General features: G+C 45.2%; 2 protein-coding genes across 3 annotated transcripts in view; one reads left to right on the top strand and one right to left on the bottom strand.

Annotated features, from left to right (window-relative positions):
- Positions 1–16,516: 16,516 nt before the first annotated feature.
- The window catches only part of ZC2HC1B (zinc finger C2HC-type containing 1B), a 54,855-nt gene continuing 44,310 nt past the window's right edge, over positions 16,517–27,061 (bottom strand). The window contains exon 10 of the mRNA XM_087865547.1: positions 16,517–24,902. The gene's annotated coding sequence lies outside the window, so the exon portion shown is untranslated. The remainder of the gene's footprint in view (positions 24,903–27,061) is intronic.
- On the top strand, positions 19,422–26,575 carry PLAGL1 (PLAG1 like zinc finger 1). Of its 2 annotated transcripts, none has more exons than XM_045810119.2 (2): positions 19,422–19,560; positions 24,316–26,575. In XM_045810119.2, the coding sequence occupies exons 1-2, from the start codon at positions 19,532–19,534 to the stop codon at positions 25,553–25,555; spliced, it is 1,269 nt and encodes a 422-aa protein (XP_045666075.1). In that variant the 5' UTR covers positions 19,422–19,531; the 3' UTR covers positions 25,556–26,575. The 2 variants fall into 2 exon arrangements, with proteins under 2 accessions (XP_045666075.1, XP_045666073.1); XM_045810117.2 differs by lacking the exon at positions 19,422–19,560 and adding an exon at positions 19,744–19,895.

Here is a 27,061-nt window from a genome sequence, read left to right as displayed (position 1 = left end):
CCTTGGCCCACCCCGCCTCTGTGATAGGGCACCTGCTCCCCGGGAAATCCTCGCCCAGTGCCATCTTCCACCAGATGTGCCCCGCGTGCTGGGCAGACTTGGTGCCTGGGTGGCAGGAAAACGGGGTTCCCTGATTGCCAATTCTTGTCCATCTGAAGTTCTAACGGCCAGGACTTGCTGTTCTGAAAATTCTGGTCTCTGCAGGAAGCTGGTATAGCTGGGCTTATCTAGAATCCTCTCCAGTTTTCGTCAGGGCTTTCGGAAGCAAAATTCAGCCGCAGGACTGAAATGGAGTGTGCCTTGAGGATGTGTGACTGGCCTCGAAGTCCGAACCCCTCTCCAATGTTTCATTTGGTGCCCTAAGTACCTACCATTACTGCAACAGCTTGGAATGAACGGATTTGTCACTCTAAGGACTTACATCCTCTCTCCCAGGGCAGGGGTCTGCTGTCCCCCGAGCTCCTCAGTTTGCAGCACACTGTCATTCCCATTGTGTGGAAAGGAGCCGCTCCTCTGCCTGTCCCAGCTTGCTGCCCCGCGAGGCCGGCCAGGCCTGGGAAGCAGGGGTGTCCGGTGCCTGAGACCTGCGCGCTGGCCTCCCTCTCTCCTCTTCCTGCTCCACATCCTTACTTCTTTTGGTTTTTAAGTGATTCACAGTTTAAGATGAAGGCCTTAAAGACAACTTTCTCTGCCTCTCCCTTTCTAGGTATTTGCATAGGAATCAGAGGAGTTAACCTTGTGAGTAAACGCTCCACGTCTGCGCGTGGGTTTCCTTCCTTCCTGCTGGGTCTGCCCCAGGGCTGCGAGCGCAGGACTGCCCCCAGGTCACTGGCCTCTGCGCAGACCACACTCCTCTCTGCCACAGGGGATGGCCTGTTTTGAAAACCAGTCTGGCTCCAGTTGTAGCAAGTGAGGCTAGTCGACAGCACAGATGCGTACGAGGCTAAGGTTCTTGGCACCTTCCAGAGGCCCCCCACCCCCCAAGTCTGAACCTCACTGCACAACTTCAAGGATGCAGGAAGTCTTCCTTTTTTATCCCTGTAACTGATTCAGAGTCCAGCCCTCGTTCTGCTAACCTACAGGGAAATTTCATCTCTGTCATGTTTCAGTGTCTCCCTTTCCCTCATGGGGTGTGTCCTAGAACCCAGAGACTTCCACGGCACCTGCGAGGTGAGGGATGGGCTCTGACCTTCTGTGTGTCACGGCAGTGGGCCCTGCAGCTCTCTGCCTCAAGACCACAGGCAGAGGCTGGAGACCTTGCCGTGGGTCGGGGTCTCCCTGAGCACACCCACGGCCTGTCCTCTGGAGGCCTCAGCTCAGCGCCCTGGGGCAGAGAGCTGTGCAAGGGCCCGCGGCAGGAGACGCTCTTTCTCTCACCTTCTCCCGTCTCCGTCTCCGTCTCTGGAGTTGGGCAGAATCTCCTCACTGGGTTTAGAGGTTAACAAAGACAGACGGCAGAGGCTGTCATCTGGGCCAAAACACAAGGAATGACAAAGCCTGCCACCTGTTGTAAATGAGCGAGAGAGAAAAGCTGTCAGGAGGACAAACAAAGCAGAATTCCAGAGTTGTCCTGCCGTGCTGATTTGGAGGCTGTAATGAAGGCAAAACATTGCCCAAACAGTGGTAACTATGGAAATGGAGGAAACAGATTTGAGAGACAGTAAGCTCGCTGAATCTGTATAGCTTAGTCGGTGAGAAGAATCTAGTATGACTCCAGAGTTTCTGGCTTGGGAGGGTCTGGGAAGTGACACAGTCCAGAGACTGCCCCGTGGGTAATGTGCACTCTCACACCACATGCTCTGTCGCCTGCCAGTCCTGTGCTCCTGGGCAGCTTCATGCAACTTCTAAGCCTCTGTTTCCCCATCAGTAAAATGGGGCTGATGGCTCCTGTTCATATGGTTGTTAAGTGCGTGTTAAGTGATTAAAATGGCCACGACCTGTGAGCATCCCGGAAATGTTAGCTGTTGGTACCTAGTGATGCCAGGAGTGAAAACTGTTAATGCTGGAGGGGCCCCTACTTGAGAACAGGCGATCTTCAGCGCTGTGAGACATCCAGGCTGAGAGGTAGTAGGTGGATTCATCTGGAATTTGAAAGAAAGTTTAAGATTGAAGACGGAGATTTGGGAGGCCTCTGCCTTCAAGGAGGAGTGAAAACCTTGGGTTGTGAACGGGGTCCCCCAGCGACTGTGCAAAGAGGTAGAGCGCCAGGTGTCAGGCCCACAAATCTGTTCAGATTTTGAGTGACCCTTTGCAACTCGCTCCTCCGTGTCATCTTTAAACTGACTTTATTGTTTTGAGATAAATACGAATATCCCATTTAGGGTCTTTACTTCGGAGGTATGATCTCATTGTTTACTCAGCGAAATAACAGTGGGTTGTCTGTTATCTCCCATATGGGGGGGGGACTCCTTTCTGTCTGGAATTACAATCTTTAGAAAATTAAAAAAAAAAAAAGGAACTTAGCTGAAAAGGTTTTCAAACACAAACCTTGCACATCTTCAGTCTAGAGGAGTCTTTCACTGAAAACTAAGGCAGAAATCCCAGTGTTTGGGGCTTGCCCAATTCTTTCCCACTCAGATCATTACAAATAAAAAAGTCAGTTTGAAGAATTGACTTAAGAAAATTCAGGAGTAGCCAGAAGTGAATGAGCTGAAACTGGAGGGAAGTCCCTTTGTTTAATTTGGGTTTCAGTGCATGCTCAGCGGGCGGCTAAACCAGTACATTCATAGAGAAAAAGGCATGTTCTTAAATGCCGCTCTCAGAGGCAAATGCCAGCAAAAATGCATTCTAGAAACTATACGCTCTAGATTCAAGAGATTTTACTTTCTGTCATCTGTAAGCAGACGTAAACAGATCATTTCCCTCCCACATTTTCCCTTTTATTTAAAACAATTCACTCTAATCTGTTTACTGTGTGCCAGTCCCCATTCCCAGAAAAATGTGACTTTTCTTGCTACTCTGGAGCTCAGAAATAGGTATATTTAGGAGTGTTTAATGTTACAGGGTCATTTTTACCATATACGTACATATATGTATATGGTAAAGATTATATATATTGTATATATATGAAAGATTAAAACCTTTTTCTCTGATTTTGAAATCTGAATTCTGACCTGAAGTGCCGTCTGCAAATAGCGTCCTGTCAAACTTAGATGTGTTCTTTCTCCCGTCTCTTCTCTGCTTGATTACAGTGTCGCACACTGCACGTGGTTGTCCCCAGGGCCACGCATGCTTTCAGGTTCTCCGTTGCATTGTTAACTATGTGAGCATTACTGGTCAGAGATGGCAGGTGGGAGAGGCGGAGGAACTTGGCCTCCTCCCTGCCCGAGTTCTCCTCTTTCACTGGTGCTGCTTACATTGAACAGCTTAAGAATAAGCTCCTGTGTGAGCCCTCGGAGGCCAAGGAGTATTGTTGGATTCAGAAAGGAATCGCTTTCTTTTAGTGATAATTTGAATATTTTGACAATGCAGCTAAGCTACTCCACTGCCTGGTTTGCGTACTTCATGTCTTGTGCACCCCTTCTCGTGAGGCAGGAGAGAGCTCCTGCCTCTCTGAATTCGTAAATTGGTATTGTCCATTGGTGAGATGGGTAGGAGCAAAGGAAGAATCATCCAGAAGAATTGTACTCTCTTGGCTCAGTGTTTTTTTAAAGTTCTTAAAAAAAAAAAAATAACATAGGCCTTTGGAGACCACCAATTTAAAGCACCATGATAAATGTTGGGTATTTGGAGAAGAGAGATGGGCCATGAGATGATTTGTGAAGTGTTTACACATGCAAAACAAACTCTCTGGATGATTCAAAGATCCTACTTACCTCCAGTTCTAACCTTCCAGGGCTTCCCTGAATTGTGATGGGTTATTTTAAAAATTAGTTGTCTAAAATGATCTTAGTTTTTCCATTTTTAACTGAAAAGGGTGTTCCCCTACAAAATAAATGGGCATAGCCTTTTTTGATCAAACTAAGAAAACTGGCAACCAAGTGAACAAATCACGTAGGTGAGGTATGATTGGCTTTGTTTCATAATAGATTTATCTTTGTGCTGGTTAAGAAAATCCTAAAAAGCTTTCTCCTGTGAGGACTGACTGGTTGGAATAGTCCTGAATGGGAAGAAGCCAAGTTTTATAATTAATTGGTGAGCAGAGATACTGGTTTCCGCACGCTCACCAGGGATCAGTGGTGCAAAGCTGGCCACAGGCTGGGCTCTGGAAGGCTTGCTGAAAACCTAGACTCCCAGGGCCAGAGTGATGTGCTGTCAGTCTGTGCTGCTTTGCACTGTGGCCCAGGAATCTGTATTTTTAAAAGATTTCTCAGGCAATTCTAGTGTAGAGTCAACATCGGCAACCACTGAATTGTGTGTTCAGTTTAGAGACCTCAGCCTTTCCCCTCTGCACATCTGGTGAATCTGTATGTTTACTTGAAGCTCTTGTTGAAAATGAATGCCTATTGGTTATTGCTGACTTTTTTCAATTCAGAATTTGTTTCAGGTTCTGTCATTGCATAGATTTGCATACCTGTTTTATGGTATTCTAATACTGTTGATTTTAAAAAAATACCATTTCCTCTGTGTGCTGTTTTGAATATTTTATGTAAACAATTTCATGGTTTTTTGTTTTTTTTGGGTTTTATTCCTACTTGGCAGAAAGCAGGGGGAAAACTTCAGGGTTTTTCTAATCCAGTTGCAAGTAGGACAAAAGATGTAATATAAATACTTAAAGGTCTTTTTCGGCAAGATGACATCAGATTGAAAATCCTTTAAGTTACAGCATTATGAACTTTATCATACTTTTTAAATATACCAGATCTAAATGTTTAAGACTTTTGCCATCTGGTGGATCAGAGACATTTAAAAATTAATGGTGGCGTGGCTATTGAGGTCTCCTACTCCAGGACCCTAAAGTTTAAAATTGGGCTGTCGTGTCTGAAAATGCATGGAAGGGCAGTCAGAAATCCCTGGACATTATCAATTCCCTCTTGAAGGGAAGTCGAGCTCCAGCATGGTGGGGGGAATGTTTTCCTTGCTTCGTTCACTGACGATGTGCAAGATCTCTTCTTACAGGTTTGAATCCTCAGACGAACCCCTGAGAGGACTTCACGACCACCTGGAAGCTGGTGTTTCCTGTCACCGAGCAGGTATGCACACAGTGGTGGCTGCTTCAGATTATTTCTGGCTGGGTGTGTTTATTAACAATTACTTGGAAGCACATAGTACAATTAGTCAAGGATGTGCAGGGGGTTCCAGGTCCTTCAGAAAGGTTCTAGTAGAGCATAACTCAATTTCCCCCTCAAACTGCCACATACAGCATTCTTCTAACCTTTTATTTTTTTCAAAGTACGAACATTCTGTACAAACCAGAGAATCAGGGGCTGCCATCGGCCGCCTTCCCTGTCCTCTGCTGGCTGCACCCACAGCCAGAGTGACCCAGGCCACTCTCTGGAGTTTTCTGCAGACTTCCCTGTCAGTTCAGACGTTCTCAGGCCGCCCTGACCTAACTGGTCTGGCTGAGCTGTGTAGTGGGTGTCCTCCTCCTGATGGCATGTGTTCGCTGACCAGCCTGAGGAGGATGCTGGTCACGGACCGGCTGTCCCAGGGAATCCAGCCGCAGATTGCGAGGCTACTTTGGAGCTGCCGTAGTAAATGCCGAAGTCTGCTGCTCGTGCGGATGGTGTAACTGGGAAGGATGACGGGGTGCGGGTGGGAAGAGCACTCAGCTCAGACCACCTGGGTTTGGCATCTGGTCGTCACTGTCCTCATCACCAGGAATGCTGTCACTGGAAGCGAACACTGGCGGGGCACCCTGTGCCCGGCACTCTGCTCCGTACGGAACAGAACTTGCAGCACCTTCTCAGTCAGTGCCTGTGGGCAGGGAGTGGAAGTCTCTACGCCTCAGTCTCCTCTCTGTCAGATGGGGATAAAGACGCCCTTCTCTCCAAAGGGGCCTCTGAGGGCTTTCTGAGTCCGGCTAAAATAGACTGTCGTTTTGCTTAATATTATTTTGGTGCCCTTTGAAATATAATCGGACTAAAAAATATGTTGATGCATTGGCCAAGACCCTGAAATTCATCCCAACATGGCCACTGTATCTGGTAGGACAGAAAAGGGCACTGGCAGCCCCAGTTACGGGAGGAGGGGGCATCTTGCCATTGTGTCTTCTGTTTACCGTGTGATTGGCGTTGGAAGGCTAGGCGCGATAACCAGGAAAAGCCTGGAATGTGTCAGCTCTGCGTTGCTGGTGAGTCTGTGCGCCGAAGACAGGTAGGGGGCGGCTGCCACACCAGGCAGGGTCGGTCTGAGGACCTGAACTGGACAAGCCCAGGCAGGATGGCCAGTCCAGTCACGAGGCGAGGCGGGAAGGAGGAGCAACTTGGGACATCGCTATAGGCTACTGGGAAGGAGCAGCAAGCATGCGGCGGGGGACATGGGGCTCATTGTAAGCAAGGTGCCTGGCCTCCAGGGCGCCGGGAGCGCAGAAGCGCACAGTGCGGCCACCGGCCGGGCTGTGGGGGCGGACCACACATGTGGATGGCCAGGACAGCTCCTTAGAGAGCTCGCATTCCTCCCCATTGAGCTGGGTATGATTGTAATGGTTTGTTAAACAAACAAAGGACCTAAAGCTGTGAATGAGGGGAGAGAAAAGACTTAAGGTGAAAAGGAGAGGCGGCCCTGCTTGCCAGTGTTCCTCTCTTCTGAAGCTTTCGCCCCCATTTCCCCCGACATTCCTTTCTCCCTTTCAGTGAAGCCAGTGCAGGAACTGGGACAAGTTGCCTTGTCTCTCCAGTGCCCTTGCCTTTTAAAATGGAAACTGATGAAATGTGTAACATCTTAAAGAGAAAAAAAATTAACAACCGGAGTCATTTTAAAGGACCCGTGATAAATATTTTTATATTTCAATTAAGTATTTCTGGATGAACCGTTTGCTCAGCATCATTTGAATCTATTGGACGTGCCATGGAAAGGCAAAGAGAACGTTCTGTAGTCATTTTGTCTGATAAAGAGGGTGAGTGCCCTCTGAGCTGGGCAGCCGGGCTTCCGGGAGAAGGGGAGTGAGGGTCTGAACAGGCACAGCGATTTTACCTTTTTAGATATGTACATAGTTCATAGTAAAGTGAGTTCTGGATGCTCATTTGTTGAAAAAGCCCAGGGGAAAAAAGAGTCTAAGTTGTCATTTACCAATTGCCAATTATATTCGTGTCCATTTGGGTAATCAGATATTGGGTCTCAGGCTCATTGCATGTAAAAAAGGACCGTGTAGAGTTTCAGAATGGAACTGTTAAATCTGCGGTTCTCTCAGGGTCCAGAAGTTGTCCACGGGGGAGAGGGAGAAGTGAGCACTTGCAACTTTTGTCCTGTGTAAAGGAATCTGTTGATGGAAGTGTCCTCGCTGTCACCGGCGCCCCCCCCCCCCCGTGCCCTTGGGGACAGCGCTGCCTCCTGTCCAGGCCCATCTCCTACTCCTCCCCTTATCCTCACGCCTGCCTTCCAGCCAGCTTCGCCCATGGGACAGACGGATGGACGCCGCAGGCTGCCCCGTGCTGCTGTGGGCCTCTGCCCCTGTGCGCCCCTCCTACAGCCTGCAGCCCCCCTCGCCCACCTGCTGCACGCCAGCCTCGCCTCCGTGGCCAGTGTCAGAGTTTCAGAAAGGAAGAGCAGAAGTCCTCTCTCATTCCGCCACCCGGAGATACTTTGCTGACAGTGCTGTTTGCAGGCCTTTTTCTATTTACTTAGAAATACTGTTGTTTCCGAATCAAACAGTCCATCGAGGTCTTGAGTGTCTTTTCCAGACCTCCTGTAGCTTTTATGTTTCCCTCAAGAGATTTTTAACTCATGAATCTGGCTTCCCGTCATCAGGGTGCGAGTATGCTTTTCTTCTTCTTCTTTTCCTTCCTCCCTCCCTCCCTCCCTTCTTTCCTTCCTTTCTTTCTTCCTTACTTTCTTTTTCTTTCTTTCCCTCAGTCTGAGCCTTTACCCTCACACACTTCCTGGGAAGGAACCAGGCTTTCTTTTCCCTAGAATGGTACCTGTCTTAGGACAATAGGCCCTGCCGCTAATGAGGTAAGTTTTGGTGCCTCGGCGCCCTACTCTTAGAGACCCAGGAAGAGAGAGCACTGGCTGTCAGCTCTAGAAGCACACCCTAAAAGGGCAAGGCCAGTCGCAGATGGTTTGTTGGGAGGGAGGAGGGGGATCTAGTTTCAGCCGTCATAAAAGAAGAGTCCCCATCCCTGACTTTATGACTAGAAAACCTCCTCATACCAGAGGCTCTCGTGTGGGTTTCAGGACTGCTGTCCACCCCTCGCCCCCCATGCCAGCTGGAGGCCATGAGCAGTCTCCCTGAGACCAGGTCCGTTCCGTCTGAGCTTGAGAACCAGCCCGGGACTTCACGCTTGCTTCTCTGGATGTGCGCGCTGGTTTTGCTTGTGGATATTTGATATTCCTTCCTAAATGGACTTAAAAATACCACGTGGGGAGAAGAAGGGAGCGGGAGGTTTCAGCATGGTGCAGAGGGACCTGTTCTGGAACAGTGCTTTGGCCACGGCTGGAGAGGCCCAGCTGGGCGAGCCCCTCTGCTTCCACTTTGTCCGGGACTGGGGTGGGGGGGTGTGCTTCAGGGAGGAGCCTCTGTGGGGATGGAGCCCGGCCCCCTGGGGCAGCAGTCCTTGCCCCTGGGTGGTGTGGCTTCTCTTCGGAGGCTTCCGTGGCTCTTGGAGGCTCATGCTCCTGGGTTTCTGCCTTTTCCATTGTTTCTTAGGGCTTCCTCCGGTTTCAGTGGAGACAGAGAGCCCGAGGCGCTCTCTCCTTACTTCTACCTCTTCATCTCCCACCTTCCCCACCCCACTCCATGCAGACTCCGAGTGTTTCTTGACTGTTAAATAGCTTAGACAGATCTTCAATCAGCTAAACACATTTTAACAAAGAAAGGTTCCCACCTGTAAAACTACTTTCTCCTACTAGACGGGGCAACCAGACAGGGGTTTTGAGCTGTTAGGGTCCTGTTTTATATTGTAACCATCTAGAAATTATTTTGAAACATCACGTTTTTTTAATGCAAATTTTCATTTTGCTTATTTTTTTATCGCCATAGGCTTGTCACTACACTATCTTACCCAAGAGAAGTAGGGGAATTTAGCAGCAGAATGCTGCTTTTGCTCTTGGAACCTCTAAAAATTACTTGTCCCCACAAGCCTTCTTCTGCCCTGTTCTGCAATGCAGAATAGATACCCTAAGGGAAAATCGATTTAGCTACAGCCTGCCATAAAGAAAACAAATTCCTTCTCACCCCCAGGACAACCCAATTTACCAAATGATGCTGGGAAGGACAAACATTGGTGATCAAAGTTGAGCACGTGGGCTTAATGACAGGCTCTGAGGCCACCCAGGTAGCGCTCCGAGTAACACAGAGTCACTTACAGAAGCCAGATTTGGAATGGTATCCACTTCCCTGGAGCCAAAGGGTGTCATTCGCAGTATTGGTCTAGAAAAGAGCCTCAGCCCCTCCTTCATGCCGTAGGTCTCCTCACTGGCCTCCATGCCCATTGGGCACCATTGGATTGAACAGGTCTAAAACTAGTGTTCACCTGGGCAGAGCGTATAGACTAAACTCGGAGAGATGCAGGGAGCAGCAGCATGGCCATGTAGCAGGTCTATAACGAGTTCCTCATGCGCATGTTTGGCTGGACTTTTCTTCCGGGATTCCTCCTTCCTTTCCTTCTCTGCCACCACAGACACCCCTTTCCTGTGACCTAACCTAAATCCTAATCTAACTAGTCTGTTTACGAAGTGCCCTTGCACCCTGCCCTCTCTTCTTTCCAGGTCACTGTTAGCTCTTCTGAGACATGGCAGAAGCCAGAATGGTCTCACCACTCTCCAGTATATCCTTCACATCTCTGCCGTCATTATTGTCACCGACTATGATCTGATGACAAGTCCGGAGCTTTAATGGGTTCTTGCCCGACGCCTTGGTATCAGTCCTGGGTTGTCCTTGCTTCTTGTGGTTTGGCTCCTCTCCGTCTTCTTGATAGATTCCTATGCCTAGGCCCTTCCCAGCGTTTCTTTCCGTTCCTGTGGAGACTGTTTCATTAGCGTTCTGTACTTCCTTCTACCTCTTCTCTTTCCACCTCCTTCACTCCACACTAGCACATAAACTCAGTTAGTGGCTAGCCTTGACTAAATAGGTTAGTCAACCTACTAAAGTATTACAACCACAAAACCCACCTTTCCGTAGTGGAATGAATCAGTTTATCTCTGAACCTTCATGATTTGCCCTTTGCCTCCCTTTCTGGCCTGTTTGTCTACAGTGCCCCCATATTTGCATCATATTCCAGTCATACTGAACTACTTATTTTCAAGTGTCCTATGCTGATTCATTCCCTCGGCCTGAAATAGACCACCTCCCCACTTAAGCACCTGGTAAACTTGCAGGCTCAGCTTTAACTTCGGCTTCTCCATGAGACCTCTCTTGATCTCTCAAGCAAGAGATGATCACACCTTAGACAACTGTATTCTTTATCCACCTTGAATTCTGATAATTATTTTCACTTTTTATCAGGCATAAATCTTCACAGAGTGATTTAATTATATCTGTTGACCCCTAAGGAAGAGCATCTTTGAATGTCTGTCCATGACTCCAGTCTTATATGTTGTCTCTCTCACTTTCACGAGGCATTACTTGGTTTTGCCTGACTTTCTCATATTTGGCCAATGTCGTTGGTTTAAAAATTGAATTTCATTCCAGTGTGTTTTTGTGGGTGGGTGAATGGGTGTTAAAAAATAAAACAGAAAATGTCAGATGTGGTAAGTATGTGACAAAAGGGGCGGGGGGAAGGCAGTCCCGTAGAGTGGAAAAGTATAGGGAAGTTGTTTGATGGACCAAGAACTCTCACCTGGATAAAATTGTGCATATTTTTGTTTCTGTATTAGTTATCGGAGTTTCCCCTTCTGTGAAGTGCCTTTTTATTTTTTATTCTTGCCTGAAGTTTTCAAGTTTTGTTTTAAACATTAAGCCTGTAATCTGTCTAGAATTTTTATATATGGTGCGTGATGGGAATCCAATTTCCTTATTTTCCACATGGATAACCAATTATTAAGTAGTCTCTTCTGTCCCCAGTGATTACTGTCCAAGCCCTGTCATATATTGTTTCCATACAAGGGTGGGTCAGTTTCTTGGCTATTCATTCTACTCCATTGGTCCACATGTCTCATCTTGTGCCTTAGTATGTAATACTGCCTTAATTACGGTAGCTTTAAAAACAAAAAAACCTTATCCATTATCTCTTACCTTTTACTTCTTTGGGAGATACCATGGTCTGTTTGTATGATTATGAGTATGATCCAATCCAGTAGGACTAGGAAGTTCTTGGCTCTTCTTGGGCTTTTCCTTTTCCATATAAAATTTAGAATGATCAGCGTTCTAACAAAGAACCCTGTTGAATTTATACTACCACTTCATTGAATTAATATATAAATATGGAAAAAACTGACATTACAATAATTCTATCTGTATTTCCCTATTCATGAACATGGTATATTTTTCCATATACCATCCTTCTATAATGTCTTTCAGTATAGTTTTAAAATTGCTCCGTAAGTATATGGTATCTTTGTGGTTAGATTTATTCCTAGATATCTTTGTTTTGTGGCACATGTATATGGTATTTTTAATTATATTTCTGTTGGCTAGGCATTTAGAAATACAGTTGATTTTATATTTTGATTTTTATAACTAAATATCTTGCCAAACTTCTCTATTATTCTGTGTATGGATTCTTTGGAGTTTTCTGTGTAGACAGTCATCTATAAATAAGGAAAGATCTATTCCATTCCAATTTTATCTTTCATCTCTTTATAGCTTTATTGTAGGTCCATTCTAGTACAAATGTTTTAATAAGGTGCAGTGTTTAATAGGTATCTTTATCATATGATGAAGATAGCCGTTTCACTAACTTAAGAATTACCTCCTCTTTTCTGTTTTTTTGTCAAATAGTGCATTTTTTGACCATTTAACCTATGAACGATTTTATTGTTAGTCTCTGGGTTATATTAGCTGGTTTATAAAAGGTTGGTTGATGGTGTTAATCACTAGTGAGCATTAGGAGGAGCACATGTAGAAATAGCAGGTACCCTCAAAAGAAGCCACACTGGCAAACATAAAGGTGCCCAAGAATCATCAGATGAGTTTCTGCTGATTCTCATATACTCCCCCAGAGAGTTTGACTCAAATCCCTGCCCCTGGGTCTTGCCCTTGCTATTGCCTTTTCTGTTGTTTTCTTTAAAATATCTCTGTGTGTATGTCTGTGTTTTATAGTTCTTTTAGGGATATCTCTCTCTCTTCTATTTAGAGATGTTTTTGAAGTTTTCTTTTCCCCATAGAGTCATTGTCATCTTTTCCTAGCTGCTTTTTTCTATTTATTCTGTGTCAGTTTTTCTTATTAGATGCTTTCTTCTGATTTCTGGTGATCCTCAGCTATCTGCTGATTTATGAGTGGAGCCATTAAAAAGCTGATGGAAGCTTTGTGTACTTAAATAGGGCTTGTTGTGGGTCAATGCAGGTAAACCTGGGGACTGCCATTTGTCCTCGTAATTAGTTCCTTTCTCTTGTGCTGGTCAGCTTTCCCAGAGAAGTCTCCTGGAGGGGATGGGCCTGGTCGCCAGTGTTCCAATAGCCCGATAGCCAGATAGGGCGTTTACAAACTTGCACTGAAGTCCCTCAGTTTCAGCGGAGTGCACCACCCACAGACCCTCTCCTGGGAGGGGGTCAGAGGGCTGAATGCTTCACCAGCAGACATTCCCACTCTTTCAGTTCTTACACCCACTCTCCCCTCCCCTCCAGAGTTACCTAGTGCCCACATTTCTGAGTGTCTTGATGGGTTCCACAGGGTAAATCAGGTTGTCCCATAGCTTTTCATTGCTGGCTTAGATTTGAGCTTTCTGAGGACTGCGAAGCCAGTTACTACTTGTTTTCCTGCTTTCCAGCTCCCAACATTTTGTTGCAGTTTTCTCCTCTCGTGTTATCTTTGGCTGTATTTTTGAAAAATCTCATTAATACTGTTTTAGTAGAGTTTCAGGAGAGACTGGAGCCACACACTTTTATTCAATTTGCCATCTTTCACTAGATTTTACTCAACTATCTGTAAATAGAAAGTTCGCACCCTGTCCTTATTGCCATTTTCTGTCTAGTGCGTAGATTTGATGTTCTGAAGCTGTGGTGTAATCAACCAGAGAGCTTTCTCATTACTTTGCTCTCTGAATATTAGATACATAAGTCACTTTGCTTTCTTGTTTATTTTAGGCCTTGTTTCCAAGAAAATAAGAGCTTAGTCACTGAGTTAACAAAGTTAAGTCTCTCAAGGTAACAGTTTAAAAGTCAGCAGGCAGCAAACCTGACTGTTCAGCAGGTGGTGGGGAAATTGCTCCGGGCGGCACCCCCCAGGGCAGTCAGGGCTCCCCCTCCACCGGGAGAACAAGTGGTCTCAGACGTCTTAAGGTGGAGATGTCGAATAGGCTGTTGAATAAGTAGTTCTGGAGGGAACACGAGAACGTTTTGTGGATGTAGATTTTCACCAAACCGATTTTGCTCTAATTTAGCTGTGGTGTGAGCTACTTTTATCTCCACCACAGTCTCCTTAGCCCAAGCCCCCCAGGTTTCAGCGGGACTTTCTAATCGCTTCCTCCCAGGTTCACCATCTCCCCAAGCAGACAGGGAGCTCATTCCTCTGCCTGGGAGTGACGGGAAGAAGGAAGAGTTGGCCAGGTGGGCAGGGGTGGCAGGACATTCTAGGAAGGGGCATTGTGTGGAAAACACAGAGGCGTGACAGAACGTGGGACATTGAGGAAATACCAGGTGGACTGACCTGCAGCCTTGGTTGCTACCGGGCCTTTGTAGGAAAGAGGTGTGCAGACACGGCAGGGTGTCAAGCCGTATGGATCCAGCTTAAGAGTTCATCCCAGGCGCTGTCAGCTCAGGTGTTAGTGGATTTCAGTGATGACATCTTAATACTGTATTGAGGATAAATACACAGACATTTTCCATATAAAAGATTTTCAAAGGTGCTGACAAATGAACCCCTATGATTTTGAGGGTAGTCTGCCCTCTAGGCAGAAGGTAGGCCTGTCTTACATGATAGTTATCCTCTGTAGCCATATTTTTAAATCTATTTTTTATGTAATCTCTGTGCCCACTGCGGGGCTTATACTCATGACCCTGAGATCAGTAGTCACATGCTCTATCGACATGAGCCAGCCAGGTGCCCCCCCGCCACCGTGGTCCTATTTGAAATGAAATTTGTACAAGTTGTTTACTGCTTGAATTTCAGAAGAACATTATTATAGAACCTTTTTTGTTTTTTCTTATCAGGTTTTTCTAACCTGATAAAATGCAGTGATACAAAATATATGGCCCGTGGCTTAGGACGTATCCGTGACTTTGTGAACACACTGAGTTGATGGCACCAAGAAGGTTTTGTTTTATGTTTTCATCTAAGTCAATGGCCTTTACCCTGTTTGAATCTTGGAATCCTTAGCAAATCTGAAAGAAAGCTTTGGTCCCTCTCCCCATAAGAACTCCAATATACATGCCTCCTAATTTGCACAAAATTTTAGAGAATTCACAGCCACTTATGAACCCTTGCTCTAGGTTAAGAGTGAAAACCTAGCCACAGCCATCTGGTAAGGTACTCATCAAGGCCTCACATTTGTTATCCACAACCAAGTTAGTCCTGCCCTGTGAGCACCTGTTTTGCTGATTAGACATACACTGAGCCCCAACTTGTCTGCCATACTGGGTCAGATACAATACCTACCAAACTTTACAGTGCATGTGCATAATAAGAAATAACTACCTAGAGGTTCTGAGAATCATCTTCTTTATCTTGCTGATGTTTCTGGATAGTTTTTCAGTTGATGTTAGAAACTTGCTACCAAAGTCCTTCAAAGAACTAAGAGAAGCACCCTCTCTAGAGGGCTCCTAGAGCCAAATAAGCAATGAGCTTCCACCCACCCTGCTCCATGATTGGCTGTTTCATATTTTGTGAGCATAAGAAGAAAACAGAAACTTGATAGAGGCCCTTTTACAACTGTTTTTCACACATTTATATAAAAACAATCCCAAGTTATGGGAGTATGAGACACAGGGAAATGTTTGGAGCAGAACCTTCTTATCCACAAGGAATGGTGATGAATGGAGTCAAAAAAAGAGCTTAGAGTACCCATGTTGGAAGATTAAAAATGGAAATTCAGTTTCTTCTCAGAAATGGGCCTTGCATTGTGTCACTGGGCACAATGGAAATAGAAGCCAGAAGTCATAGTTTATTTTGAGAATGTTGAAGAACATTTGTCGTCCCCCATTAGCTGATTGTGTTATGCAGCACTGGGGACATCCTAGAACCACACTTGTGCTCTGACCTCTACCATCGTATACCACCCGCGCTCAGGGAACAGTCTTTCCTAGCTGTTGCCATATATATATGTTCTTATTCCAATCTGATCCTCACTCATCCCCAAAATAATCAGCATGAACAGAATGAAGCAGATGGCACTAGCCTTCTTTGGCATACTGGCAGATCTGTATCACTCACTCACTATTTTTAGAATCAAGGGGATTGAAAATTATGTCCTGAGATGTTTTGGGGGAAGACTTACTATCTCTCCAGGGTGACAGGTGTTGAAATATTACCATATTTAAGACTCAAATGCAATCTGTATGTCAAGTCACAGAATAGACTACCATCAGGACCATCCCATTGTCAGTTCTCTGTTAGGACTGTTGGTGGTTTGCCAGATAATAGAAAGTTAATCACGGGTCTGTTTTAAGGATGTGGCCAGAAAGCGCATCAGGTTTCAACCAAAGATTGGAATCAGCGGCAGCCAGCCAGTACTGGTCATGTACGTGGAGATGGGGGACGTTGTATTATCCCCACGGTTTATTTTTTTAAAAATAGCTGAGCTTTGATCCTCAGCCACAATGCATTTATAATCTGTTGAGAAAGACTATTTTTATAGGAGTTTGTGATAATATCATGAAAACAGTGTAAATATTTATATTTGAGGGTCCACATTAATGAAATACACAGTTATGGTGAATGAAACGTTAAAACTATTTGAATTTGAATTCATCATTAAAAAAGACTTCCTGAAGAAATTAGAGTGTTCATTATCACATAATTAATTCAGTTCAACATTTGAGGACCAACTTTGCACTTGGTGTTGGGCAAGGTGTATTTAACACATAGACCTAGAACACACACAGTCTTGGGAAAAGGCATTCATGAAATAAGTTAAATATGTATAAAAATGTTTCAGTGACATTTGTTCTTTGAAAGTTCCATGGGGAACACAGGGAGGAAATGTGTGTCATGTTTAAATAAAACATGCCATGTCTAAAAATCCCTGATTATATACCCACCATCTTTGAGGGGCCAAGCCAAGGAAAATGTAGGTAATGATGTCCATGACTGTTGGGCTCTGGAATCTAGGGAAGTGGCTGGAAAGTGGATCTGGGAAAATTTTATTTAGTGCTAAAGGGCAGGTACTCTTTTTTTTTTTTTTAAGTCTAAATTGAATAAATCTTACATTTCCTTCGTATTCTTGGTGTGTTGGTAAGCTATCAGCCAAAGTTGGTATCTGTTGAGAAAGAATTTTTACCTGCAGTGTCATAGGTCTTGTCTGCATGTGTGAGCCATTTGTGTTCCTCCCACTGTGAATAATTGATGGTAGGTTATGTAGAGGGAGAGAACGTGTGTTTTTCTCTTGTATCCATAGCTGGAGTGGCTAGAACCCCATGCCAGTTGTGCAGCTGATGGCTTCTACTTTTAATCCCAGTGTTTCACAAACAACCTATATTTGTGTGGTGTGTTTTTAGATTACCGCATATCTCAGATCCCTCTTGTTCCAGTTGGTTGTCCCCAGCAGTCCATTATATGCATCAGGTCGTGTCACAAACGAGGGAACATGCAAGATGTAGCGAACAAATGGGCAAGCTAGAATTTGAACTGGGGAATCCGTCCACGGTATTCATAGAGCAAGGGACTCGTTCTACATAAACCCCTCCCACGCTTCAGGGAGACACCTGAGGGTGAATCAGCAGCACAGGTGGCTGAAGGAAAGCAGAACCTTGCCGTCCTCTCTCTCAGGCGTGACGCTGAGCTGTGCTACTGAGTCCAGCAGCCACTAGCCACATGAGGCTACTTTAACAACAATTTCAGTGTCTTAGCATCGCATTTTGAGTGTTCGGTAGCCATCACGTATGTGACATTTCCGTCATCACAGAAAGTTCTCTTGGACATACTCGTCATCTCTCATAAAGCAAGAGTGGGGAGAATGAACTTAGTGAAGCTGAAAGAAGTGTATATGCAGGGGATTGTTGGAAGGGAGAGAAAATGCCCCCCACCAAGCCAGCTCTTCTCCTGAGGGACTGGTGCTATTTTGAGTTCAGCTATGATGAGAACAAGGAAAAGATGAATTTCAAACTTCAAACTGTGTGTACATTTTAATCTTTTTTGATCTGGAGAGAACACAGAAATTTCAAGTGAATGAGTATATTCAGTGACAATGATAAACTCTATGGCTTTTCTGGCTGGGCCAGTATTACGGCCAGACTTGGGCTGGACGAGAAGTAGGACACATCAGGAGACCTGGCAGCAAAAACTCGGCCACACAGGATAGCGTTCCTGGAAGGAGTCATTTTGTCTGTGGCCAGTTGTTGGGGATGCCTCAGGGGAGGGCTTTGGGCATGAATGGCAATGCTGTGAGGGGACAAGGAGCTGGGGGAGAGGGGCTCGGTTCAAGTCACACTTGGTGACAGAGGAACAAGGTATGTGCGTGCTACCATCAGAAGGAAGGTTTGGTGCCGAGATGCTGGCTGAGAAGGCCCGTGTCCCTAGCTTTGGACCAGTGCGCATGTCCACTCTGAGGGTTCCAGGCAGGTGGGGCACCTCAGTGAGGGGTATGTGCCTGGAACTCTGACCAGACACTGAAACATCTGAGCTAGCTGATGAGGAAAGCAACAAGTTTGCTGCAGTTTTTGCCCATTAGAAAAGGAGTGTTGGTTTTTCTGCGCACATGTGCTGTGAGCCGGTGTGTGTAAAGATGCTTCGATTGTTATTACAATAAAATTTCACCTAGCTAGACTCCAGCTCTCCGATCTGAAAGTAACTGTGAAAAGGTAAGTAAAAATTAACTTTTAACAATAAAGAGCAGCTCTAAAGACTGGGCGGTCCACGAAAGCCTGCAGGAAACAGGCACTTGAAGACCTGCTGTGATTGGTCCCTTTACCCAGTGCTCCGCTTCCTTGGCAAAGCTCAGAAAAGGCTGGCCTGCATACAAAAGGTACTCCAGTGTGTTTAATGTAAACATAGAGTACTCTAATTTTTTTTAAGTATTGGCACTTGAAAGGTTAGCATCCACTTGCCTGCGAATTACTCTCTCGAGAAAAGTACAGGATTCTAGGTAGTCAGGGTGTGACTGCGTTGTTCGGGACCGCCTGAGACGTCAGCCTCCTCACGGGATGGTCCAGCAGTAGAACCAGAAGAGCCTGGGTTTGGGGGACTTGCCTGGGTTGGAACGGTGCTGGCGATTTGGGTTTGAGACAGGTTGAGATTGAGAAGGCAGCAGGCCCCCCTCCTGGAAGTGGTCTGCAAACACGTAGCTGGCCCTCCAGGGTGGGGCTGCGGAGTGAGGAAATGTCCCTATAAACCAAGGGGAAGAGATTAGGAGAACAATTCACTAGAGGATGCTACCTGTACCTCTGAAGGCAGCCTGAGCCTCCATTGTTTCTGGGAGATTCTGTCTCTGCTCCGCACGCCCTGCAGCAGTGAGCTAACCTAGCTTTATTCACATTTTGTTGGCATCCTTGAGTTGAGACCTTCAGCCTGGTAGCCTTGCAAACAAATTAACTTGGATGTATACAAATTATTTCATCTCATCCCGTGGAAGTTTAAACAGGTGTGATCAACAATGTATGTTATGCTAACAACGAGCAAAGAGGAGGAGCGCATGGTTTGAATAAGCAGAGATGATTTTTGTTTCTGTAGCAGTAAAACACTCCAATGCACAGGGGAGGTGTTTTTTTGTTGGTTTTGTTTTGTTTTTTTGTTTTTTAATTGGTCGACTGAGTCTCCCACTGACCTGAAGTCATGATCTGAAGTAGCTAATACCGTGTCTATGGAAATAGCGGTCTCTGTCGAAGGGAGCGTGTGCTTCCTGTACCGTCGAAACACTGTGCGGCCTCCTCACCAGTTAGGACTTAAGTGCTGAAGGATCGGTGGAAGCGCACAGGGAGGAGGGAGACTTGGGGGCTGCACTGGGGCCATTTAAAGAAACGTGTTGATTCTGGGTAGTTGATGCTGAACTAGTAGGGGAGGAAGAGCATTGTTTTCAAATGGCTAATTCAAGAACACTGTTCCTCTGTTCCTCTTTCCACAGATGGTCTGGTGATCCAGGATATGCGCCAGCTCTAGTGATGCAGATTACCTTTCTGCTCCTGGAACCTCACCTGTGCCTCCGACATTCTCCTCCCAGCCCGAGACTGCATATATAAACTGGGATGTGGGAAAGCAGGAAGCAAAGCTCATGGTAACTGAGAGGCCCATATCTGGGTAGAACCAGGCCCAGGCCCACGACGCGGCCTCTCCCCTGACCTGGAGTTCAGGCTGCCGTGGCTCCGCTCATGTGCTCAGCACCATCCTTCTTTTTGTGCTTAAATGGCACAGCATTTGGTCAGCGCATCTGAAAAGGAAGGTGTGAGAAGTAAAGCCCATGGCCACCTATCCCTGCCAATTATGTGGCAAGACGTTCCTCACCCTGGAGAAGTTCACTATCCACAATTATACCCACTCCAGGGAGCGACCTTACAAGTGCTTGCAGCCAGACTGTGGCAAAGCCTTCATTTCCAGATATAAATTAATGAGGTGAGAGGCTCTGGAAAAGGTATGCACTTTTACACATACCTTTAAATGGCTTAGCTAGCCCCCTGACCAGACACTGCAAGGGAAAATGGATGCAGGATGCGGACGCACGCTAGCCCCTAACACACCCCTGTTTACTGTGGTTTTCTGTGACAGTGTTGCATGTAGCATTGGTTCATTCTTTTAACATTCTTTCCTGTGGTCCTACGGTATGCCAGGCATAAAAACAGAGAGATGAAAAGACCCATGCTGGAGAGGGAGTCATGCAAACAATTAAAATGCAGCGTAAGTTCTTTGACGGAGCTACGCAGGTGGAAGGAGCCGTTCTCCACAGCTTGATGAGCGCCAACAAAGCTTCTCAGACAGGGAATCCTGGGCTGTGACAGAAAGAATGACCAGGAGGTGGACAGAGAGGAGGTTCTGGGGAAGCCCAAAGGCTTGACCTTAAAGCACACAAGTACAGAGGGTAGCAGTGGAGGAGGGACGGGTGAGGCTCAGACTGGAGGCAAAAAAGGAAGCCGCTCCTAACAGGCCTTATCCGCTGTCCTGAAGAGTTTATTTATTCTCCTGAGTCTAAGTGGTGAAACATGGGATTTTGATTAGGATGTTAGAAAGATGGTTCATAGTAATTTGGAGGAGAGAGAAGAGGCAAGTGGACAGCTGTGAAGTATGAGGTTACAGTCCGGGTCCTGATAGGATGGAGAGGAGGGAACATCTCCCAAGTGTCAGTTTATGAAGGCTTTTCTCAACTTGGGAGCAGTCTGTCCAGCCTAACAGGTGGAATTCTGTTGGGTATACAGGTGTTGAGGATATGCATTTAATTGGATTTTTAAAAGCATCCATGTTACACGGTTTTAGCAGACCAGTCCCCCCCCCCTTTTTTTTAAAGAATAGTACATTTAGTCTGAATTATTTCTTGAACGACTGTTAGATGCTCACCTCCATGAGGGAAATGAATCTATGAGCTATAGCTTCTGCCTCCAAAAGTTTTTATGTCCTAGAAAAGACAAAACCTACGTAACACCCCTCAGTTGCGCACCGGTCTTGAGAATGGTCGTTGAGCATGAACGTTGTGTGCTGCGTCTGAGGTCCACATGCAGAATCCCCACTACTGTGGGCTGCTTTGGACACCTGGTTAAGGGAACTCTGTCATTTGCCTGTCATCTTCATGATGTGAACTTCAGACCTGCAACTTTCAGACTTACAACACAGATCAGAGTCAAAATTTGGCCAGAGAGGATTTCCCTCTGAGTGGTATTAACATGGACCACATTATTACTAAATCTTGGAGTGCTCTTGGAGGAACGCACTTGGAAGTTTTAAAAAGGCTAAATTATGCTCCTGGCCCTTTAGAATACCACTGTCATAGATAAATGTAATATGATCTCGTTTTTAAAATAAGCCAATAAATGCATAGGTATTTTAAAATTCAAATGGGTTCTGTACATAGGCCAACATTTAGTTGCCATAAACATGTAAGTATTGAGTGCCTACTGTGTGCACCGATAGTGTTGCAAAGCCTTCCTGTTTTGCAACAAGCTGCTCCTGGGGACGCGGTGATTGTTCCCCGCACGCCGGAACCAGCTGTCGCTGCAGGAAGCCCGCTGTGAGGCTGTGATGGAGTGAATGAGGACGAGGCACGTATAGGACGGAACTACTGGGAGAAGACAGTGGAGCTGACAATTGGAATGACAGGAATTAGGTGGGATTACTGTGGTAGGGCGCACTCAGGTTGTCTGAAGCAATTTGTTTAGGCCGTGGTAGTTCTGAGTAAGGGAAACAACTTGCCCAGGGAAGGGTGTGAAGGAAGGCAGAAACAGGCAGCCGTGCACCTTGTGCAAGGACCCGCCGGCCCTGCACGGCCGCCAGCATGGCGTGCCTCTCCGCCCCAAGCAGCGGCCCTAAAACCGAATGGAAGAGTGGTGAGATGGTGGGGATGCTTTCGGCTTTTGGTTTTCAGTTTTTACGATGGGCAGCATTCCCTCCCATTTCCTTCAGTTGCAACATAGGCTCCATTTTATCAGCAGAGTTTGGAGAAAAGAACTTGCTTAACTAGAGAAGAGAACGTGGGTCCCAGTACAGCAACCGGGAAAAGCAGGTGGAAACAGCAAAAGGCAAGAAGGAAAGATGATTTGGCAAGGCCGGTTGGAAGTCTTAACGTAAGCAGGGACCCTGGAGGAATTCCGAGGTCACTGGCACGGCCCAGGTGCCACACTTGGCGCTGCCTGAAGCACAGACTGAAACTGGTGGTTTCGTGGGCTGTGAGGCAAGAAGAGAAGTTGAGGGAAGGAAACCAGTTGAAGTAATTTCAGCTATAAGCTGATCATGTTCTGGATTGGGCCTGTTGCATGATGAGTAAGGGATCAATTGAAAGGGGGAAGAATTGGATGCTAGGCAGAGGAGAGAGTCAGAAATTCAGTGGAATTGCTCAATTAGACTTTGGTCAACCTGTGCCTTTCTCACAGGTAGTTAGGAGTAGGACAGTCCAGAGTTGTTAACTTGCCATTGATCTGTCTATCCATGGGAGATTAATGGAATCTAATCAGATCACAGTCCTCCACAAAGAAAAAAGGGAGAGAGGCATGAATAGACGAGCCCAGGCAGAGCTCTGGGGGCCCTATTCACTAGTACTGGATGAAATCGAAAATTGTTAAAATGCCAAGTTTGTAAATCATTCCTCCCTCACACCTATTCTTGATGATGTATCTGTGGATATCTTGTGTAAGAATGGGGTTGTTTGCCCTCTAACTAGGCTTGGAAGACCCCATCTGCAATGTATTTCAGCACATGTGGAACTTGGGGCCACAGCGTTCTTTTCCAGCTCTCAGATGCCTATTGCACTGGCTGCCGTCCCTCCATGTTGTTTGTATCATGGTACATAGCCCTGTGTATGTTGAGCTCTGGTGTGGAGGGAAGGGATGGAACTTCCTTTTCTTTCTATCCCCTGCACAAAGTCAGCTGATTTTTTTTTAAGGGAGAGAGGAGGAGAGAGAAGTTTTTGCTTTATTGTTAAGAAAATGACAGTTTGGCTCAAATCTTTATATTTTTGAACTGGCTACTGTAGACCCCTTACCAATTCTACCTCTAGAAAAGGATCAGGAATGGACAATGTAGGGTAGAAAGTTGGGTGAAAGGCATGATTAGTACACTTTTGACTTAAATCCTTTTCTTACAGAAATGAGTTGTTAGAAATTCTTTTGTATCCAAAGCCACAAGTTCAGTTGCATCTCAGAGGCGTGCAGCCCTGTCTCCAGTTCTTCAAGATCCAGCCTACTTCCTAAAGGTCACTGGTAACTTCACTGGCAATTCATAAGGACTTTTTCTAAAAGGGCTAAACTGCTACAACCGTTGAAAGTTTTTCTTTGAGCTTCTGGGACAAGCCATAGTCATCCTAGTTGATCTGAAATTTCAGAATACTGGTTTTATATTTGTAAAGCACAGATCAGTTCTGGAAACCATCACAGTTCCATTTGTGTTGTAGTTCCACTGGTTTCCTAAAATCTAAACTCTGTTGGTTTTAAAAACTCAGTGATATGAGCAAATCCTCATATCAATTAAAGTTCAATTAAAACTTTAAAGTCCATTTTAATAAGTGTATGATATAAAATGCCAAGCCCTGTATGTTAGTTTTCCTTCTAAAATAGCATCCGTAATGACAGCTTGTGGCTTGCCGGTAGGACATAACGTTGTTTCACGTCCATTTTAACTCTTTGAGGTATTCTGTCTTTAGAGCCTCTGGTGCCAGGGGCTGCACACCTCTGAAATGAGAGCTGATAGGAAAGTGCTAACTAGAGGAACGGAGATGGAAGTGTAAGGATCTCCTAGGCATGAGGCTCAGGCTCAGAGCACAGGTGGTGGGTGGTGTTCTGGGTCCAAGTGAACACTCTCTGAGGATAAGGATAGATTTTTCAGTGTTATTTCTGTGGCCTGAACTTTTTGCCTCAATCAATAAAGACCAAGCAGAAATTATATTTAGAAACAATAACCTAAAATCTGGGAAGGGAGTGTGAGGGGGGCCTGGGATTCTGTGTAGAAGGTAAATTGGGTCACTTTTGAAAATTCAGTAATTTCCAAAGAGCACAGAATACCCATTTAACCCCCTCTTGAAAATCACATTATTTTTAAATGTTTGTTTAGAAATCTTTGTATAGATGAGGAAAATATGTTCTCATTTTTTTCTCATATTTCTGAATATGTTTCTACAGGTATGAAAATTGTATTAGACCTTTAATGTAGTGCCTGTTTTTTTCTTATTATAAAGTTATATATCTTTAGAACCTGGGAAACACAGAAAAGCTATTTTTTAAATGAAAATCTCTTGAGCCAGCACCTAGAGAAAGCTATTAACATTTTCATATCATCCCCACACATTTGACTATTAAAACAAAACAATCTATTATGAAATTTTTCCTTCTGCTCCTAGGCACATGGCTACCCATTCACCCCAGAAATCTCACCAGTGTGCTCACTGTGAGAAGACATTCAACCGGAAAGACCACCTAAAGAACCACCTCCAAACTCATGACCCCAACAAAATGGCCTTTGGGTGTGAGGAGTGTGGGAAGAAGTACAACACCATGCTGGGCTACAAGAGGCACCTGGCCCTCCATGCGGCCAGCAGCGGCGACCTCACCTGTGGGGTCTGTGCCCTGGAGCTAGGGAGCACAGAAGTGCTGCTGGACCACCTCAAAGCCCATGCTGAAGAAAAGCCTCCCAGCGGAACCAAGGAAAAGAAGCACCAGTGCGACCACTGCGAAAGATGCTTCTATACCCGGAAAGACGTGCGGCGCCACCTGGTGGTCCACACAGGCTGCAAGGACTTCCTGTGCCAGTTCTGTGCCCAGAGATTTGGGCGCAAAGACCACCTCACTCGACATACCAAGAAGACACACTCACAGGAGCTGATGAAAGAGAGTCTGCAGTCTGGAGACCTTCTGAGCACCTTCCACTCCATCTCTCCCCAATTCCAACTGAAGGCTGCCCCGTTGTCTCCTTTCCCTCTAGGAGCTCCTGCACAGAACGGGCTTGCAAGTAGCTTGCCAGCTGAGGTACACAGCCACCCCCACAACCCCTCGGATCAAACCTCCCAGCCTGTACAACCGCTGCCAGAGCCCCTGGCCCCCCTCCACCCCGTAACATCTCCTAGCTCTCCTCCCCCTCCCCTCCAGAATCACAAGTACAACACCAGTTCTACCTCATACTCCCCACTTGCAAGCCTGCCCCTCAAAACAGATACTAAAGGATTTTGCAATATCAATTTGCTTGAGGACTTGCCTCTGCAAGAGCCTCAGTCACCTCACAAGCTCACCCCAGGTTTTGATCTGGCGAAGGGAAGTGCTGGTAAAGTAAACCTGCCCAAGGAGCTACCTGCGGATGCTGTGAACCTAACAATACCTGCCTCTTTGGACCTTTCCCCCCTGTTGGGCTTCTGGCAGCTGCCCCCCCCTGCTACCCAAAATGCCTTTGGGAATAGCACTCTCACCCTGGGGCCTGGGGAGTCTCTGCCCCACAGGTTAGGCTGTCTGGGGCAGCAGCAACAAGATCCCTCACTAGCCATGAGCACCATGAGCCTGGGCCAGCTCCCCCTTCCTCCCATTCCCCATGTATTCCCAGCTGGCACTGGCTCTGCCATCCTGCCTCATTTCCATCATGCATTCAGATGACTGGTTTTTAAAGTGTACTTTTCTTATTCTGGAAGGTGTTTTAAGAAGCATTTTAAACATCAGTTATAATAATACAAAGAAAGATTTGGAAAGCAGGACTGAGAATATGGCTTATTCAGTGATGACTGGCTTGAGATGAGAAGAGTTCTCGAACTGCATGTATTGTGCCAATCTGTCCTGAGTGTTCATGCTTTGTACCAAATTTAATAAGCAAGTATTCTTTAATGGAACTGCAAATATTGTCATAACCGACATCCAAACGAGGGCTGCTATATATAGGTGTTTGTCAAATTGAATTTAATCGTAAGCCATGATCATAATAATGTTAACTAATTTTATGTGGCACTGCCTAGTAAGGGAACTATGGAAAGGTTTGGATTTCTCCTAAATGGGAGAATTTTTAAAATAAGAAAATAACCTTTATATTGCATATTATAACTAGGCTGTGTATTTCTTTTCAGGGATTTTTCTACCTTCAGGGTTGGATGTAGTTTAGTTACTATTGCCATAGCCAACCTGTAGTTTTACAGAAACAATTTCTTGTGGAATAATAGACGTCTCCATTTTAAAGCATTTTAAATGTAGTTTGAATATTTTCCACAAGATGCTACAATGTGAGTTATCACTTCATTTATCTTAAAGACTAAACTGGTTGTCAGTTAAATCTGACAGAAAAAAAAAAATCACTGTGTAACCAGGTTAAGTGGTAAAATAATCCAGGCGTCAGTCAAAAAAAGCATTTTGCTGACTTTAATATTGATTATATTTTTTAACAGGAATTTAAGAAAATATTACTGGAATTTTAAAATATATATATATATTAAACAAGAATTTTCTTTGCTCTGGCTTAAAATACTACTCTGCTTAAGTATTATTTTTAATCACCAATAAATGCATTTTAAATTCATCATTTAAGTCAATATTAGTTTTATTCAAAAAGGTTAACATTTGCAATGTAACTATAATCTATGTCTTGAATTTGGTATCTAATGAGTTTTAAAAATATAAAACCTAACCTTTTTTTTTAAAGCTCCTTTGTCTTTTGTGTTTAGAGGCTTTCTATATGAAGATATATCTTACATATAATAAACTCTACAAATCCTGCATACTTGACTTGACTGATTTTTATATACAACTCCACCCACGTAACCACGGAGATGGAGATTAAAACATCTCCAGCTCCCTCACGCCCCCTCCTGGTCATTACTTCCCCCACAGAAGCTACTATTCTGACTACCCAGCATCTACTAGGAACTACTCTTTTTTTTTTTTTTTAGTAAATTAGGATTTAAGGTGGAAGCTCATATGCTTAAGTTCCTAGCACTATTAATTTATTTCTAAAAATTACTCATACAACAAACACTTGGATCTTTCCATAACATTATGTAATTTGTTTGTTTCTGATATAAATGTCAGAGTACTGGCTACTGGAGTAGCCATGGTAGCCTGGGCTACCATGTTCCAGTTTTATACTGGTCCTTACCATTAATTTTTAGTACAAATTAG

The sequence above is a fragment of the Ursus americanus genome, chromosome 11 (assembly GCF_024610735.1).
Source record: "Ursus americanus isolate L20-20 chromosome 11, mUrsAme1.1.p, whole genome shotgun sequence".
Taxonomy (NCBI): Eukaryota; Metazoa; Chordata; class Mammalia; order Carnivora; family Ursidae; genus Ursus; species Ursus americanus.
The sequence above is the reverse complement of the archived record's forward strand: the minus strand, read 5'-3'. Positions and strand labels throughout refer to the sequence as shown.

What these genes read in the sequence shown, in the direction of transcription:
- PLAGL1 (XM_045810117.2), top strand. Translation starts at nt 19,744, where the DNA reads ATGGCCACCTATCCCTGCCAATTATGTGGCAAGACGTTCCTCACCCTG. An exon ending in TCCAGATATAAATTAATGAG is followed by an intron (nt 19,896 to 24,315) that starts GTGAGAGGCTCT and finishes TTCTGCTCCTAG; the next exon opens with GCACATGGCTACCCATTCAC.